The sequence below is a fragment of the Sinocyclocheilus rhinocerous genome, unplaced genomic scaffold (assembly GCF_001515625.1).
Source record: "Sinocyclocheilus rhinocerous isolate Xijiao unplaced genomic scaffold, SAMN03320098_v1.1 scaffold2283, whole genome shotgun sequence".
NCBI classification, from domain to species: Eukaryota; Metazoa; Chordata; class Actinopteri; order Cypriniformes; family Cyprinidae; genus Sinocyclocheilus; species Sinocyclocheilus rhinocerous.
The window spans coordinates 118,337-134,922 of record NW_015650329.1 but is presented as its reverse complement, the minus strand read 5'-3'; the positions used below and the strand labels follow the sequence as shown (position 1 = coordinate 134,922).

Here is a 16,586-nt window from a genome sequence, read left to right as displayed (position 1 = left end):
ATAAAGCCCACAAAAGCGCATCAATGTCCTCAGTCTCTCTCTGATACAGTGTGGAAATATATATATATGTATATATATATATATATATATATATACTGTATACAGTATATTGTCACATTTGGTACACTGAGGAGCAAAGTCATGATTGAGAGATCAAAAGGAAAATAAATCATAAGAAATCATAAAAACACATGGATCATGGCTTCACTCTGGCGAAAGAGACCTGGCAAATTTATAATGAGCTCAAAGCGAAGGTGCATCAAGGCTGATCAGAATGATCAAACAAACAGATCAATTTCGTCACATTGTTTACTTTTGTTTTTAGGAGATCAACTTACAAATGGCTTATAGTTGTCTCTGCATATTAATTTGGGATATGACCTTAAGTTGCTTAAAAATATATAAATCATTATAAATGAATATAGTGGAATGATCCATGTCTGCTGAAACAATGTAATTGGCTTTGATAGAGAAAATAGACCAAAATGTAACTCATTTTTCACTGTACATTTTGGTACTTCATTAACAGTTCTTGATTTCAAGCTCAATTACACTTTCTAGAAATCGATGCATACACAGAGAACTAGATGGGGCTAGGAAATGTAAACAGGCTTGAAAGCATGATTTTCAGACTGCTGATGCCAAGACTTGCATTAAAATAAAATAAATTAAAAGAATAAATTGGTCTGTTCTCATGGTGGCACATGATATATATATATATATATATAAATTTATATATATATAAATATAATAAATATAATATTTATTTATTATTTATTATTTAAAAGGAAATTTTTATGGAAATATTAATGGAAATATTAATATTTATTTTGTGTTTTGTCATGCAGGTGAAATGTATACTACATAGCCTGGTGTTGTGCGCTCTTTTGATATTAAAAATAGACATTACAATTTTCCATTTCATTAATAAATATATAACTTGATTATATTATTTTCAAAAGATGACTAAAATTAGAATTATTTCTATGTGTGTTGAATGAGGAGGGAGGCTGTATTGTGCTGCACACAGGGGCAGATCCTAACATAACAGAGTCAGTTATGTTACACTGTGTGCTGAGCGAACAGATCCGAGTGACTGATTCAGTGAAGGTGAGAAAGGCTGGAATGAGCCATCACACAAACAGAACCAGAGGAGAGGAAAAGATGGAAAAACCCTCTCATTTCAGAGAGAGAGGAAGAGTAAAAATAAACAGTAACTTCCATCATTGGCATTTCCCTGTGAGACCTTACCCTCATCATCACACAAGGGAAAAAAATCATAAATATCTGTAGTAACTCAATTTTTTTCTCCTAGACAGAAATGGAGAGCAGATGAAGAATTGTGTTTAAATCTCCTGCTTTGTAGATGTTTCTACTAAAAAAAATAAAATAAAAAATCATTGTCCCCTCTAAAGTTTCAGAAGAGAAATTCTTTGAGCCATTGATACACTTTACAGCTATATACTCTTATATACTCTTACTGTATGTCAACAATTTACTGTGTCTATTTTTATTTCTCTTTTATTTTGTTACTTAAGTGAAACATAACTGACTTTTCCATTTGCTGGGCAATGAAAGAAACTGTGTTTTTCACAGGGTACATCTTTCATTCAGGAAGAATAGGACATAAAATACAGAGATTTTCCGGGCGTACTGCCACTGCCATGTTCAGTGGGGGTTTCACACAATTGGACAAAAGATATCAGAGCCTGGGCAGGCAGGGCAGGATCTCTGTTCAGAGGCCAAGAGGAACCAGTCAAGCTTCTAGATCAGGAAAGAATGGCCAAGAGACAGAACATACAGACCCTTTATTAAAATGACAGTGCAAAAAAAAAAAACACTCATTCAGAATGTTCATGGTTTTAATTACACAACTATAAGCACATATGACCACCCACATTTACATATCAACACCTATTAAGTATTCAGCAACTTAACACACCCTCAATAATGGAAGCAAAAAAGCTATACTGTACATAATGCATAGTTCATGTTCATGTCCTTATTGTGACAAACTGGACCGCTGCCAACCTCTTTCTTGGCACTTGAATCTGCACGACAGATATGCTCTGATATGGACATCACCAGTAAACATGGGAATTTCTCAAACTATAAGATACATTTGCACAGAAGTAAAACTGACACAATGGAATCACTCTACAAGTGACATGCAATTGCATGTTTCAACCACCAATGCAAATAGGTGATATAAATTTTGGTTTGATATTTATTTTAATATTTTTGAAGGCCCTAGTTTTAATTTAATTGTCTCAAACATGAAAAAGTGTGAAGTGTGCACACCTCGGATCACTTCCTCCTCACTCTTAACCTCAACATGATGCTGCTCATTATAATATCAGGCATAATATGCTTGTGTAACTGATGTTTGTGTAACTGGCGAGCTCATTGACGCCCTCCATATCAATCTCCTCTGAGAAAGACAGGCGGAGCGTCGCGCCCTCTCTCCGGTGGGAAGGACCGCAGCGCGGGCTTCCGAAACCCCGAGAGCGGGCGCCGGATCTGGTGATTAGGAAGCAGATCCATACGCGAAACCCACGAGCACAGCCGCCGCTCCGCCTCGGCGAAAGCGGGGCCGGCACCGCGAGGAACGCTAGTGAAGGCTCCCTCCTCAAAGAGAGCCCTCTGAGAGCGAAGCAAGGCAGTAACAACTGTGCTTCGCTCCCAAGCAAACCACGCACAGGCTGTGTGTATCCCCACTCGTGATATAACGTTTTCTTTGGGCAGGGAGGAACACACAACCTACAACGTGGCTTGCTCTCGCCCTTGAAATGCTTTGTGAATTGCATGAGCTTAGACATAGCTGGAGCTTATAAACTTTCACAATTGACAGACAACAATAAATATGACTGACACACACACAGAGCGCTTCGCTGAATGACAGAAAGCTGACGCTGGCTCCGCCGCACGTGCTTTTATAGCTTCCTGGTCATGACGTCACCCGCCCGTGACGTCCCGCTCAGCTATTGGACTTTATATATATTTATCTTCTTTTTTAATTTATTTTTATTAAAAAAAACAACAAAAAACAAACACTAGCTTTCTATTTTTTCTATTCTATCTACTTGTTTTTCTTTCTTTGTGTGTGTGTGTGTGTATATGTGTGTGTGTGTGTGTAGCAGTACACGTAGCAAGGTATATATATATATATATATATATATACCTTGCTACGTGTACTGCGTTAGGCTAACTGAGACTTGTCATTTGCACTTATATATTGTTGCTCTTTTGTTAGTTTTGACTTTGGATAAAAGCGTATGCTAAATTACTAAATGTAAATGTAAATATTTGATGTGTAAACGTATTCCACTAAACATTCAGAAAAAATCCTGTAATTTCTGCAATGTTATAATCATGCACTATCAAAGTGAGACATTCTGGAATATCTAGCTGACATATTCAAGCTTTATAAAGAGATCTGTAAGTAGCTGGACACAGTCAAACATCATGCAGTCAAGACACACTCAATGATTTTGCTTTCAAGTGTACAGGCCTGGAAAATTGACACAAGGGCAGTTACAGTCATTTCCACTGCTACCGAAAAACACTAGCGGCACTGTGTGTGCATCTTTACATATAGATTTTTCCTGTTATATGAATTAACTTAGAGAGGAATTAAAGTCCCAGTTTGCTGATGTTCATGAATACTTATCCTAGGACTCACGGGTCATTGAGCCCTTCATTTCCAAGCTTGAGAATGTGGAGTACCTCATCTGGGTGAACATGAGCTTGATGATCTATAAGCATACTGAATTAAAGAAATATTTCCAGGAGCATGGATTTAACACTAGAACCGCCAGGGGTCTTTGAATACCTAATACCTCCAGTGGGTAAAATTTACCCATGCACATGATTACTGTTTTGATATGGCTAAAAAACATATTATGTCACTGTATTATGCCACTGTCTTCACAAAATAAAGCCATGAAATGATCATGATTAGTCATCAACTATGTTTTTGTCCTGTTGTTTTATGTTCAAGGCTATATTAAGCAGCTACACTAATCACTTATCTTAACTGTGAATATAGGCTAAACCAGCCTGCAATGACAATGAGAATTAGAAGGAAATAAATACATATTTGGGTGGTATAATATTATAATAAAATGTCATTAATTGCATATTATAACCCATGTTATTTAAATTACTAAAATACCTTAAATAAAGAATAGTGAGCAATAATAATTCACTGGATCTGATTTTTTTTTTCCAGTAAATGGGCAGACTAGAATAAATAGCAACACAGTAGCGAACAATAAATGATAAAAATTGCAAAACAAAAATTTATAATTAATCCTAAGTTTATTTTTGTCATGGTTGTGTCGAGGAAGGCACACGAGAACGAAGATACAATCAATAAATACTTTAATGACATCCAGGAAGAAGGGAATCCACAGGCGGGCACGCACGCACACAAACAAACATGTACATAGATGTATAATACCGAATGAAGACTAGAACTAAGGAGTGAGTTTAAATAAGGCAGGCAGCTGACGACACACGGGTGATGGGAATTAACTACGAATCAATGAACTAAACTAGGACAGGAACAGAACCAAATATGGGCACAGACGAACTAAACAGACCAGATGACCAAACAGAGTGAAAAACAACAAAAGAGTTCATAACCGTTACAATTTTAGTCTACTCATAAATGTTCAAACATTGGATTAGTTATTAATTTTTGTTAATTTATTGTCCGCTACTGTGTTGCTATTTATTGTAGTCTGCCAATTTCCTGAAAAAAAAAATAATAATTATATATATATATATATATAATTATAAATGATATAAATAAACTAATTAATAATTAATTAGGTGAAACTGTGCACTTGAATTTGTCGTTGTATCATACATCCCATGCAGCGCGGTGAATTATTATTGCTCAAATATTGTCTATTGAAGAAAACAACAGGACAAAAACATAGTTGATGACTAAAATAATCATTTCATGACTTTGTGAAGACAGTGGCATAATACAGTGATATAATACGTTTAGCCATATCAAAACAGTGGCATAATACAGTGATATAATACGTTTAGCCATATCAAAACAGTAGTCATGTGCATGGGTAAATTTTACCCGCTGGTGATTTTAGGTATACAACGACCCCTGGCAGTTAAAGTGTTTTATCTAAACAATTTTTAACAATGGGGATTGTAAATAACACAATTTTAGTAAAAGTCAAAGACTGAGAGACTTGGATATTTTATTGAAAATCTGTTCCGTACATTTGAAAAACAGCCATGGGTAAAATTTACCCTGTGGTGGTTCTAGAGTTGAAAGGTTTTGGATAGTCAGAGGGCATTCTGTTGCATACAGAGTGATAAAATATGCAACTTCCATAGGAATCAATTGGGCTTCCTTAAAAGAACAGTGTCGTCACATTGACCACCACCTGTGTGATCCTTGACCTCTTATGACCCCTCATCTGTTGCCACTTACTAATCCTTTCATACCCTGTGACACAGTGACCCATACACGAACACATTACTAAGAACTGTACAAATTCATACAAGTCCACTTGGTTGTACTGCGCATGTGTTGAATTCATTCATCCGAATCATCCACAGTTGAGTATACTTTGAAAGCTGTGCAGACACAGCTGTGCATGAGATGGAGTGGAACCCGGAAAAAGAAGCATACACGGGCCTTAATGACACTGTTGTCTTCTGCTTTATAGCTTGATGCATTTTGCAATATTGACACTATTATTGAACTGAACACACGAGTTGAATAACAACACTACTGTCTTCAGTAGAGCTGAAATTGTATTGAAATTGAGTTATTAGACTGAACTACAGTACATCAACACTGAACTGACTGAAGCTGAATAATTAAACTATCATCTTGCCAGAGCTGCTTCACAGCAGAATTTGAATTAGTCTCATTTTTGAAGTTTTCCTGTTTAATACTGTGAAGCTGCTTTGAAACAATCTGTATTTGTATATAGCACTATAAAAATAAAGTGACTTAACTGCCGTTATACTGTAGTGTCCTGCAACACAGTTGTGTAAGCTCTTTTTACTCGTTTACTGTACTTTACAGACATTTTCATGGACAGTATAAGTAACAGGTGTTCACTCATGGTTGTGGAGGGCCAATGTCCTGCAGAGTTTAGCTCCAACTTGTCCTATTCCTGCCTGGAAAAAGTTTTACTTGTCTCAAAATAAATAAATAAATAAATGTGTATACAACAGAAGCCTATGGGTTTATGCAAACTTATCTCTGGAGTTGGACTTTTTGTCTGTTGAATAACAATCTTAGCCCTGCTGGATAAGAGTCTAAAGCGATTCCTGCTGGGACTCAGTGATGCTCTCTTATGTTGGTCTGATGTGTTTCTGATAATATTAGCACAGAGCTCAGGTCTAAACCGGGTCCATTCCCGAATTGAGTTTAAAATATTGCTACTTGTCTATAAATCACTTAACAATCAAGCTCCGTCTTATTTGTCTGATTTACTCCACCCCTACTCCTCGAAGAGGGGACTAAGATCAGAAGGCAAATTTCTCCTTCAGACCCCTAGAACATGCTTAAAAACCAGATGATCTAGAGCCTTTGAAGTGGCTGGCCCCACCCTTTGGAACAACTTACCAATTCACATCAGAATGGCTTCTACTTTATCTGAGTTCAAGTCATATCTTAAAACACATCTTTTCTCTCTGGCTTTTAACATGTAGTAATCTGCGCCTTTGAATTGTTTTAATCTGCTTTTGCTGTTGTATGGATTTTGAATTGTTTTTATTTGTTTTCTGGTTTTTCTCCTTGTTATATATTATTGTATGTTGTGCAGCACTTTGGTCGGCCTTGTTTCGTGCTTAAATGTGCTCTAGAAATAAAACTGAACTTGAACTTGAACTAAACATAGACATAGTCTATCACTCCAGCAGCAGGTCCTGATACAGCTCCCATTACACCAGCGCTATTTTAGACATATCCAGAGGCAAACAGCAATTCTGCATTTTCTCTTCTCACAGACCCACAGGCAGGGCAAAGAAAGAGAAAAGGGTTAGTTAGAAAAAAAAACATTTCACACTAGTGAGAAACCCATCTCCTTCAAAGGCATACAAATCTGGACAACATGAGAAAGATACAGTAACTGTTCTTTTCTGTCCTACACTTGCCAGTAAAGAATGGATTATTATTTAAAGTGCCCCTATTATGCCATTTTTAAGGTTGCTAATATTGTTTTATGAGTCTCCAAAAACAGGTTTACATGCATGCAAGGTAAAAAAAAACATGTTAGTTGTCTCAAAAAATAGATTTAATTTTAACTCATTTCTAAATTATTCGTAAACGACTCGTTCAAAGAATCAGTCTCTTTATATCCCTCCTTTCCAGGAGCCCTCACTGCTGTGATTGGTCAGATGGCGCAGTCCTTTGTGATTGGTCCAGAGCCGTAGAGAGATTGGCTCTGGATTGGTCTACCGCGTACAGCGCGTGTCGGAAACGAAACGCACCTTGCCATGACGGAATGACATCCCTGGAGACTTGTCAATACATAGAAAAAATGGTATCGATTGTACCTTACCAATTCGAGCTGGAGTCTGATGATGAAACAGTTGAACTGGCTGATCGACAAGAGACTAGGGTACTAGTAATTTTCCAGGACATTATCCGTCATCCATTATCCGTTGCAACTCTGTAATTCTGTAACCCAAAAAAAAACACAAAATACAATGCACAATTTAAAATGCAGGTAAAAAAAACCTGTGAAAAATCAATAAGGAAAATTCCTTCATATAAACATAGTAGACTATTTTTACAAACTTTTCTTAGTGTAGCATACAAACTAACAACAAATACACTGCTTAAAAGTATAATTGTTCATAGTGTGTAGTCTTACAAGTTTACTAGCTAATAAAAAAAAACTTAAATTGTAACTGAATTATTGAACACTTACACATTTTTGAACAATGTTGTATTTAAAAATACAGTTATTTATATTTTCATATTATTTTATAATGCATTTATATTATTTTACAAACAGTTTTTAACAAATCAAAATTAACATATACAAAATATATTTTTTGCTGAGATTTGATGCAGCGACACAATTTTGCGTTGTGATTAAGTGATGATGTCATCGCGCAATGACATCACAACGTCATTTAGCAACTTGTAGCAACAAATCGACCTTCCTTTAGCAACTTCCCATGAAAATTAGTTGGCAACACTGAGCCCTGGAGACTTGTCAATACATAGAAAAGATGGTATCGATTGTACCTTACCAATTCGAGCTGGAGTCTGATGATGAAACAGTTGAACTGGCTGATCGACAAGAGACTGATTCGCAAGCACGACTGGAGCAGGACGTTTCTCAGTGGTAAGTGGCAAGTGTTAACAAGTTTGTGGTAATTATAAGATGTAATGGATAGACAATAACTTTATTTATCGTGCACTTTCGGCTTCACAAGTTTGCAGATAGTTTATGTTCACATACAGCTACATGACACACTGCATGAAAGGTAATATTCGAAAAGGCATAATAGGGGCACTTTAATCTTTTAGACTGATAGAATAAAACTGAATACAACTGTGGCTGTCACAAGCTGTAAAATTCGGCTTTACCAGGGTGTGTAACATAAACAAAACACCATTGGCTATTTTTTTTAAAAAGATGAGCCGCTTGATATGTCCCACCTCAATCCAGTTTCATGTGGAAATGACATCAACACATTTAATTACTCTGTGCATTTTAAAGCACTTCTGTGGGACTTTAAGAACCCATATTGCTAGATAACCAGTAAAGACCAATCCCATTGTGCCTTACCAACCTGCTGGCTAAAGCAAACTTTACACACCCTTAAAGTGCTCTTCTAGTTTCAGATGGATGCTAGTGTGAATTATTCTCACATCTGACAGCTGGATCTGACAGCATTTCATCTGAAATCCAATGACATCCAGTGTTTGATGTGCATGTTCATTGAAAGATGCTAGAACTCTTCGCAAAAGAGAGAAGTCTCACTCTCCAAGTCTCACTCACAATTTTGGCTTGGGACAGTGTATAAAACAGCTGCTGTCTTTGAAATGGTTCTCTCTATCATACTTTTACATGTGCACTCTCTCCCTCTCATACACACAGATGTTCGCCCTGACATCATATCCAGCATTCTAACACCTGCTCAACCATAATCACTACCATGCTACCACAACTCAAAAATCTCTCACAGCTCAGATGACTACAGGCTTGTCTGTTTTTTCTTGCAAGGCCAATTTCTGACCATAGGTGACCTCTGCCATATGAATACTCAGAGCTATACTGACTATCGACTAGGGGTGGGAATCTTAAGCCACTTCACGATTGACAAACAGAATGATAACGTCATTAATAAATAAATGCATAAACTCTAAATAAGAATCTGACAAGCCAAAATGTTGGTTATAAGTGGTTTTCTATTTCCACATTCCCATGAGGATGTATATGAGGCCAAATACTGTCCACAACCTACAACCAGATGAGACCAAAAGAAAATTGTCTAATAAATTAGAAGTTTTTGTAAATTGTAAACCTGAAAATTAATAGTTTTCGATTTTGAATTGTCTTTAATGAGTCTTTCTGAGTGTATACTTTCTGAAATGTAGCCTACTTTCTGAAGTTACACATTTGAACCGCGCCACATGGACCATTTATCCTCTCGGCTCAGAGTTCAAACGCCAGCGCAGCGCGAGATCACTAAAGCAGATGCGTTAAACAGCGCTGTGAGATCCAGGGTGATGCGCTTGAATTCAGCTAACACATACGACTCTGTGATTTAAACTAGTTTAAAGCCGGATGAAACAGCACTGAAAACAGGAGAAACACTGCGCAACGATACAGTCAGAAGGCTTTTCAATCTACAAATCGCCATCATTTACCATAGATTTGTAGTAACACTAACTGCACCATGGTGTTGTGGCAGAAATGTGGGATTTTCATATCGAATTTGATTATATTATTAATGTAGACATGTATTAAATGTATTAAAGGAGTAATGGAATATAATTACAGTATTTTTTTTGTGATTAAGCTATAGTGTTTTGCATTTATACTAAATGCATTTAGACTACTCTTTTTCTTACATACCTACAAACCATTTTTACCATGGTATTGAGGTTTTAATTGTGGTAATCATGATCTAAATGCATGCTACTATGAGGTTTTTACAATTTTTACAGATGTTACTGTTTGTGATAATGAACATAAATTTACATCTGCATCCTAACTCAAGCTACTTCTACTATCAACTCAAACTACTTTCAAATGTGCATTTCCAAGAGACTGAAGATACACGTCATCAAAGTCAGGCAACAGAAATCTGTTTCATGATTTGATACAATATCAATGCAGAAACTAAGAAATATATATTTTTTATTAAGATATTTATCTTGTTAAGGAAAAATGACAGGCAAAGTATAAACAATTCAAAAGCATAGTGTTTGTCATGTTCTCACTATAAAGAGTTTAAAACCACAATTAACAACCTGGTTTCTACAGTACAACTTTCAAAACTTTCATATCGACTGATATGAAAAATTTTATCGTGATCTTTTTTTTTTGGCCATATCGCCCAGATATTAAGACTTGTTTTATTAGGCTTTTTATTTGTTGTTTAATGCATTCATACTTAATACAGCTGAAAACAAATCTGCCTGTATGTAAAGCAAAATACACTTGCAATAAAGATCCTTCTTTACAATTCTTTCCAAAGAACTAAATTTATCTTGTTTCAATTATGGATTTTTAGATATTGTATTGAGAAAATTAGACAAACATGCTCAACAACAGAAATTTTGCAGTACATGACCATCATCAAATCAAGTTAGAGTTAAATTATTCAGACATTAACAAAATGTAATGCCTTAACTATCATCTCTGACTATTTTAAGGTAAATAAACAGTGTTTAGGGTACGTTGTAAAGTTTTCCATGTTTACTTGCAATTTTGCCAAGATCTAATAATTATTCTTAAGAATGATGACAATATGAAACACACAACATAATTGTTGAAATAATGTGAGAAATATTGCACATCAAAGTAAAGTTTGTGCCAGGGTTTCACTTTAAGAATAAACGAAGATTGAAATCGAATTTAGGTGTTTGAAAACACAGTGCAAACGGAAATATAAAGGACAATCTATGCTATCATATATGAAGCATAGCCCCAAAAAACAAAGAAAACAAAACAACAACAAAAAAAGTTAAAACTGAATATACAATTTTATACAATATACAGTACAAATATAAAATATACAAGTTTCCAGCCTAGGGTGAAGTGAATTCATATAAATATTTTGTTGATAATGTCATTTAATGGAAAACTATGAGAACGGCGCACCAGATTTTTAACAGCCTCTTGTATTTTGGCACCACCAACAGATGCCGAATGGTGCCGTCAAAAACACAACACTCACAGATATGTATTTAAATTTAAAAGACATGGGGCTTCTCATTTAGTGTGCGACCCTCTTTATGCTTTGTTTTGTTAATGTTAGAGGCTCCTGGTTGAAGGACATAATTTATTAATCATAACCCACCAAATTTAGTTATGTTTTACCTCCTGTGGTTGATTTTCACCCGCATTTGGCGGGTTGACAGGTTTTCATTTCAAATCCTGATTGTATTCAGAAAGATTGATTGATAAATACGTTTTCATCTGTTATTGGACATTTGCTTGTTCATTTAAACTGTAGCTTTATTTTATTTATCTCACTTAATACAACAACAAACAGTAACTTGCTTTACATTATTCCTAAAATATGTTGGCCAGTGCACACGCACACTTCCCTGTATATGACTGCCACAACCAGAGCTATTTGCTATCCATGACTAGCCTGGAGCATCTGCATACAGCTTTCAGAGAATAGCTTCCTGTATGCCAGGAAGTGTTACAGAAACAAGGGGCAGGGTAAACGAAAGCAAAACAGGGTCATCTTTCATTCAGTAGCAGGGCTTCACAGACTGCAACTAAATGGTCCATTTTGCTAAGTTTTGTTGTGGCTAAATTTTGTTAGCGGTCACATTGGTGCCTTTATAAAGTTGGTCAACTGTATGATTAGACTATGTGCTTTCATTTCTTTTGCATATGAAAAAAAAAAAGTCAAACACTTAGGGCTGCACGATTAATCGAATGCTCTCAGAGCGATCTCGACTACATGGCATAATTTATAAACAGTGCTGTGGGGTGCAGTGAGAAGAGCTTTAAATTCAGCACAGAAAATCTAACACATTTTGACGAATTTTGTCTCTGTGATTGAAGCTAATTTAAAACCAGATGAAACAGCCTCAACATTCTCAACAGCAATGAACACAAGAAAACAGGTGAAATCATATTGTCATATACAAACAAGTTTTCAATTCACAAATCACTATCCTTGCAAACATTTACCATGGATTTACTGTAGTAAACTGTGTTTACCATGGCATTTTGGCAGGAATGTGGTATACCTATACTGTTATTAATATAATCATATATGTTGTACTAAATATTGGGGGAGTAAGGGAGTATAGTTTATTTTTTATTATTACACAGCAGTTTATTTTTCAATAACATTTGTCCTTCATAACAAATTCCAGTTTTATGGAGATCAAATAGAAAACATAATTACATTTCACCATGGTAGTAAGGAGGCATCCAAGCTTTTACCTGTAGTTATCATGGTCTACAACCTGTTAAAAGTATGAATACTGTGGAAGAATTATAATGAAAAGAAATAAATAAATCAAAGGGCAAACCCAAGGTGTCAAATGTGCATTTAAATAAGTTCAAATATGTAATATTATTGGTATCTTTAATTTGTGTCCTTTAATATTAGTCTCCCCATCCCCACGAGTGCAAATAAAGTGCTGATGCCACGAACTGTAAAATTTGTTGACACCGCTCTCATATGTAAGTCTGGAGCCCAGCAGTAAAGAAAGCCATACATACAAGTAGCTTCATATAAAGATTTAAGAAGAGATGCTTTCGTGCAAAACACAAACGTCTGCCTGGACATTAAGATCGACAAAATATGAATACAGCTATTTACAGCCTAAAAAATCCAAAGTGTTCCTCACAATATATGTGATTTTGTTTGTAACATCCTCAAAATACACACAAAAACTACCACACACACACACACAAACACACCAGAAGACCAACAAAAGCTTGAGTTGGCCACTGTGAAGAATGTTTTTAAACAGAGCTTACAACCACTAGACTGTCTGCAAAATGTTTATTTCTTTAATGTGACAGGCTCCATACTTTATCTACCCCCTGCCTGTTATGGCCGCCCCACTTGCTAGAAAGAACAGCAGCCTGCCATAAAACTTCAGTTTCAACACTTGGCTCACTCACTCATCAGTGCATCAGATGAACTTTTGCATGCTGGCCCAGAAACAGCTCCAGCCAAAGCTGCCTAATAAACTGTACTAACTGAGGCCCCAGAAGACTCTGAAAGACCCTCTAGTGGTTGATAGAAAAAAAAGTAAGCTGAGGTTATAATGATTTTCCAAACATGTAAAATTGTTTGTAACTGACTGGAAACGAAACAAGAGTCTAAAGATTACAATGGAAAGCAGTCTGGCCCATAACTTTCTTACCTTGTTTTGTGTGATTCCACTAATCGTCTTCATGTTCTGCCCAGCCAGCACCATGGACTTACATTCCACACAGGAGCCAATTGTTAACTGCTTGCCATTGTCAATTACCAGGGTCTGGCTGACCCTTGGAGCATAGAGGAATACAGGCAAGCGGTCAACGCACACTGCTTTCAGTCCAAGAGGTCTCCTCTTCTCTTTCCTGCAGAAGAAGCAGATGAAAGTGTTGCAGTTATACTGACGTGCCCAGGGGCTGCTGGATGGGCCTGATTCTGAGCCCTGACTCTCATGTTGGGTCCACTGGCCCAGCAGGTCATGGTAGCACAGTGCACAAGCAGACACAAGGCCAGTGGCATCAGCAGGGCAGGCACGGGGAGCGGGAGGGTGGACAGTTAGAAAGGGAAAAAAGGGTTCTCGCTCCCCACAACGCCCTGGAGGGTTAACATGAAGCTGATACTCGGTTCCTCCAGACAGCTCCTCGCCACACAAGTAACAGATGGAGGTGTGGCTTGCGGTTGTTGTGGCAGTCTGAGAAGGGGTCGACAGGGGTCCTCTGGGGGGGGATACCAAGACTCCTCCCCTTCCCATGGCCAGGTGGTATCTCTCAAGGAACGTGGTGATGGAAGTAATGAGCTCCTCGCTTAGACAGAGGCAGTACTCTGCCCAGATCCCTTCCAAGATGCTGTGACATGCGACACAGCAGTATACCCTTCCATTCCGCATACTCTGTGCATTTGGAGGGCATGGTAGCAGATTTATGAATGGAAAATACATTGCACTGTGGGCTTTACTTGCGCCAGCATGGGTGTATGCCATCCTGACCTCTCGACAGCAGTCCTGTCCACATAGGTAGCAGGCCTCCCTGCGATTCTGTGGCATGGAGGGGAGTGAATGGATTTTTGGTAGTCCATCCCCACATTCATTCATGGCAGGTGGAGAAAGAGGGGTTGCAGCACCCGTGCTGAGGGGCACCACATAGAGTCGCTGGAGAACAGGAACATCTGCAATCTTGAACCCTTGCCACTGCTGCATGAGGGAGGAGTGGCAAGTAGTACACACCAGAGTGTATCCACCCAGGCTAAGGGGCACTGCACCAGGTGGAGGGGTATGGAGCCACAGAAAAGGGAAGAATGGTTCACTGGCTCTCTCCTGCTTTTGTACAAACACCCTGAAGCGGCCTCCTGCTGAAAGCCTGCTTCCACAAATATAACAGGCACATTCATTAGCAGAAAAACTGGAGTGACATTTGGCTGCTTGACTCCTCTCTACATCTAAGTGAGCTGATGCTGCGCGCTCTCTCTCGTCATCGCTGGTGATGTTGATATCGCTGCTGTCAGGCCCGTCCGAATCACCGGTGGACGCATGCATCCACTGCTTGTCACACGTAATGATGCCGTTATCCTGCAGAGGTGCGCGAATAGATAGACTGTCATAATGCTGGAGAGTCATGGACACAGATGACTGCTTTGTGTGATTGATGATCTTAGTCGCACGCCGTTCTGATTTCGGTACGTCCTGACCGGTGTAAACTCTGGTCGGATATCTCACTGACTCAGGACTGCTCTTAACACTCATTGTGATCTTTCTACTGCCTTCTCTTGATGCTTTATTAGACGCACGGAAACCTGTGGCATTATTGCTATTCGTTACACACGCTGACAAGTCAAAGTCCTGCTCGGACAGGTCATTATCAGAGAATGAGGAAATGTCCGACTCATTGCTAACGCTCATTCTTCGCTCCAGATCGTATGTAATGTTCCGTAAGTCGCACTGGTAGGGTCTCTTGAGCCAGTACATGCGCTTCTCGATTGGCGTCCTGTTGCGCTCGAATGAGTTCCACTGTTCGCGCAGGAAGCAGTGGCACACAGCGCACACCAGAGCGTCCCCATCCGGACCGATCTCCGGCGCGCCAGGAGCCGGGTCCTGGCCTTGCAGGAAAGGGAAAAACGCGCCATTCTTTTCTCGTTGGTATTTTACCTGTAAGCTCAGCTCTTTCCCCTGGGTTACCCCGCTCCCACAAATGAAGCAGTGGATGAAGAAGATCCCATTGCGCTCGGGTCTGCACACGCTGCCGGACAGAGCGCTCTCTTCCCCGAGAAAAGCCGAAGCCATTCGCTGTTGCGCCTTGGAGATCGGCGTGAGCTCCGGATCGTTCATAGTTCCATACGTAATAGCTTCAGAATCACAAACAGCGTGATTTCAAACCCAGTAACATTTTTTGTTTATATCTCACCCTTACTCCCACCACAGAAATATGTGCAAAACTCTAGATATATAAACATGATTTGGCCAATTTCTAGGCCTAAGCCTTTTTGGCTGGTGAGGTCTGACTCATTAGTTGGTGTACAACAGGTTTCACTATTTTAGTGAGGGCATTTTTGATTAGTAAGGACATTTTGAACCTCACAAATAGACAAACATGTACACAAACAAAGACGTCACATATCACTAAATGCAGTTATAATATTTGTTTGCTTTTTGCTGCACTGCACAAGAAATAGTTGTTTCATGAAATGCCTGTCTATGTTAAAAAAATATAATACATTTTAAAAACCTAGACATGTCATTCCTATTTTGTTCCATTAATGATTGAAGACAAGGAGCACTCGTTCCCACAGTGCCTGGGTCGGAACAGTTGTAACACATCCCAGGCCTTTTTTCTTTTTCTAAATATGATATATTCCTTCCTTTAAGTGAAAGACAGACATATTTTATTGTCTGGATGTCCAGTTTAATTTTATTATTATTTGAATTGTTTTAAATAATTTTTTTTGTCATTTTTTATTTTATTTTATTCATTATTTTCACAGTGGTGGCAAGCTATAGCATAAAAGTTAATTTGAAGAAAATACACATTTTCACCTATTCACAATTAAATACATACATACATAAATTGTTCAAACTTGCATAGGGGAAATACTCTGTATTACAACTGTACAATGTTACACATTTACTGTATGTGGTCTACCCTATACTCAATAGTCCAAATGAATTGCTTGAAAGTACCTAT

At 37.9% G+C, this 16,586-nt stretch overlaps 1 protein-coding gene across 1 annotated transcript in view; it reads right to left on the bottom strand.

Moving 5' to 3' along the window:
* Nucleotides 1-15,764, bottom strand: part of LOC107711758 (genetic suppressor element 1-like) — a 274,061-nt gene extending 258,297 nt beyond the window's left edge. Inside the window, exon 1 of the mRNA XM_016516806.1 lies at nt 13,580-15,764. Within this exon, the coding sequence (XP_016372292.1) occupies nt 13,580-15,733 (2,154 nt within the window). The 5' untranslated portion in view covers nt 15,734-15,764. The remainder of the gene's footprint in view (nt 1-13,579) is intronic.
* Nucleotides 15,765-16,586: the final 822 nt, after the last annotated feature.